Below are 1,917 nucleotides of genomic sequence, written 5' to 3'. Positions count from 1 at the left end.
TCTGGGTCTTCGGCGGCGCCCACCCGGCGGGGAACCGGAGCTGCGTCCAGGTGCTGGACCTCGGTGAGTGCCCGAAGACCGGGGCAGCGGGCCCCGAACCGCCGGCCCGCCAAAGGCTGGCTCAGTCGCTCAGGGCTTCCCTCGAAGTTCGGTCGCCGGGAGCGGGGCTCAGAGCCGGCGCCGAGATACGGAGCTGCGGGAGACCTTGGGCGTGTGGGACAGGCCAGCAGCAAAACCGCTGTCAGGCTCCTTCATGGTGGCTGTCACTTGGGAGGGGGAGTGGAGCGTGTTTCCTGCTACCGATTTGATTACTTTGTTAATCAAATGTCTCAATTAGAAATAGGAACGTGGGAGAGCCCTGAAGTGAGTGGTGTGCAGCCACTGCCTAGGACATTTCACACCTCCTCAGCAGCTATAGGAGACTGTCTGTATGTGTTCGGAGGGGGAGATAAAGGAGCGGAACCGGTTAAAGACCAGCAACTTCACGTGTTTGACACAGGTACCTCTGGATGCGTAAAGGGCCGTCACGCCAAAGGGATTAATCTGTCCTTTGTTGAACGGGAGGTCTGTGTTTCAGATTCAAAGACGTGGAAATGTTGAGCCCCCACTACTACGTGTTTAAATGGATGGGTGGATGTTCCTCGCTGTTGACATGCACTTATCTTGATGTAGTCACTGGGAGCTTGGGCCAAAATGGCGGTGTAAAGCTCTGGGATGAGGAACGCCATGGGAGATGGGAGTGGTTTGTCACATTTGCCCAACAGCTGGTTGCTTTCTGTGGTGGCATTGTCCTGTGCTGCCCGTGTACTGTTGGAGCTGTCCTGTTCATTCTTATGGCCCTGCGTGCACCAGAAAGGGTTTGCTTTCCAGTGTGAATTAATCTTTCCTGCTGCTGGGTGACCAAAACAGCACACAGCTCCATGGGAGAGCTTGCCTGCGCGTTATGATATGGCATTAACTCTTTTCTGACCCTGCTGGAGACACTGCCTTAGGGAGCCTCAGCAGGGCTTTGAGGTCGCTGGTTTGTAGATCTTCCAGAGTTTTCTTCCTAATGCACGTCTATTCCCATTTTTAGCCACCTTGGCCTGGTCCCAGCCAGATACTCATGGTGATCCCCCTTCTCCTCGGCATGGACATGTTGTGGTTGCAGTTGGGACCAAACTCTTCATTCATGGAGGTTTAGCTGGAGATACTTTTTACAATGATCTGTTCTGCATTGATATAAGTAAGTATGGATATAGGTACCGCAGATCAATAGCTGTTGCGTGATGTGGTTTGATTTTGGGGGATCTGTCTTCTAAAAGATTAGTTCTCAAGTGCTTAAAATATTACCCCGTTTGTTTAAAACAAAACTTGTGACTTTTTTATAATGCATAACCACAGACATGTTCTTTTTCTCCAACAGATGACATGAGATGGGTTAAGATACCAGCCACCGGTGACATCCCGGGAGGACGGGCATCCCACTCATCAGCTGTGTTTAAGGACCAGTTGTACATTTTTGGTGGAATCGGGCCAGATGGGACACTAGATACTACATACAAGTATGACACAGGTAAGGAGACTTCTCTCAGCTGTGTACAGTAAATGCCAGTCAGTTGGAAAATGCATTACCCACTCAGCTCCTGGGCTTCACCCCCTGGTAGTATTGTTGCACTGGATTTACACCAGTACGAGACTAAATGCTCTATAATGTTGAAAACTATTCTAATTAATGTCGTCACTGTCCCAGCACGCTTTTTAAGCCTGTGAAGCTATATTTAAAGATGTGAATGTGTATGTTTGCACTGCAGAGAAGCAGCAGTGGACGCTCCTACAGTTTGATTCCCCTCTGCCGGCTGGGAGGCTGGACCATGCCATGTGTGTCATTCCCTGGCACGCTGGAAAGAGCAGAGAGACTGGAGCTGTCACCTGGGA

The 1,917-nt window shown here is 50.8% G+C and overlaps 1 protein-coding gene across 1 annotated transcript in view; it reads left to right on the top strand.

Annotated features, from left to right (window-relative positions):
* Window positions 1–5: 5 nt before the first annotated feature.
* LOC104168501 (rab9 effector protein with kelch motifs-like) overlaps window positions 6–1,917 on the top strand; it is a gene marked incomplete at its 5' end in the record, with an annotated part of 2,080 nt that continues 168 nt past the window's right edge. The window contains 6 exon segments of the mRNA XM_009709111.1: window positions 6–63; window positions 338–499; window positions 1,076–1,225; window positions 1,406–1,555; window positions 1,794–1,910; window positions 1,913–1,917. The exon segment at window positions 1,913–1,917 is cut by the window's right edge and continues 168 nt beyond it. Coding sequence (XP_009707413.1) covers window positions 6–63; window positions 338–499; window positions 1,076–1,225; window positions 1,406–1,555; window positions 1,794–1,910; window positions 1,913–1,917 — 642 coding nt within the window.

This window comes from Cariama cristata, unplaced genomic scaffold (assembly GCF_000690535.1).
Source record: "Cariama cristata isolate BGI_N322 unplaced genomic scaffold, ASM69053v1 scaffold27961, whole genome shotgun sequence".
Classification (NCBI taxonomy): domain Eukaryota; kingdom Metazoa; phylum Chordata; class Aves; order Cariamiformes; family Cariamidae; genus Cariama; species Cariama cristata.
This window is presented reverse-complemented; position numbering and strand designations above follow the sequence as displayed.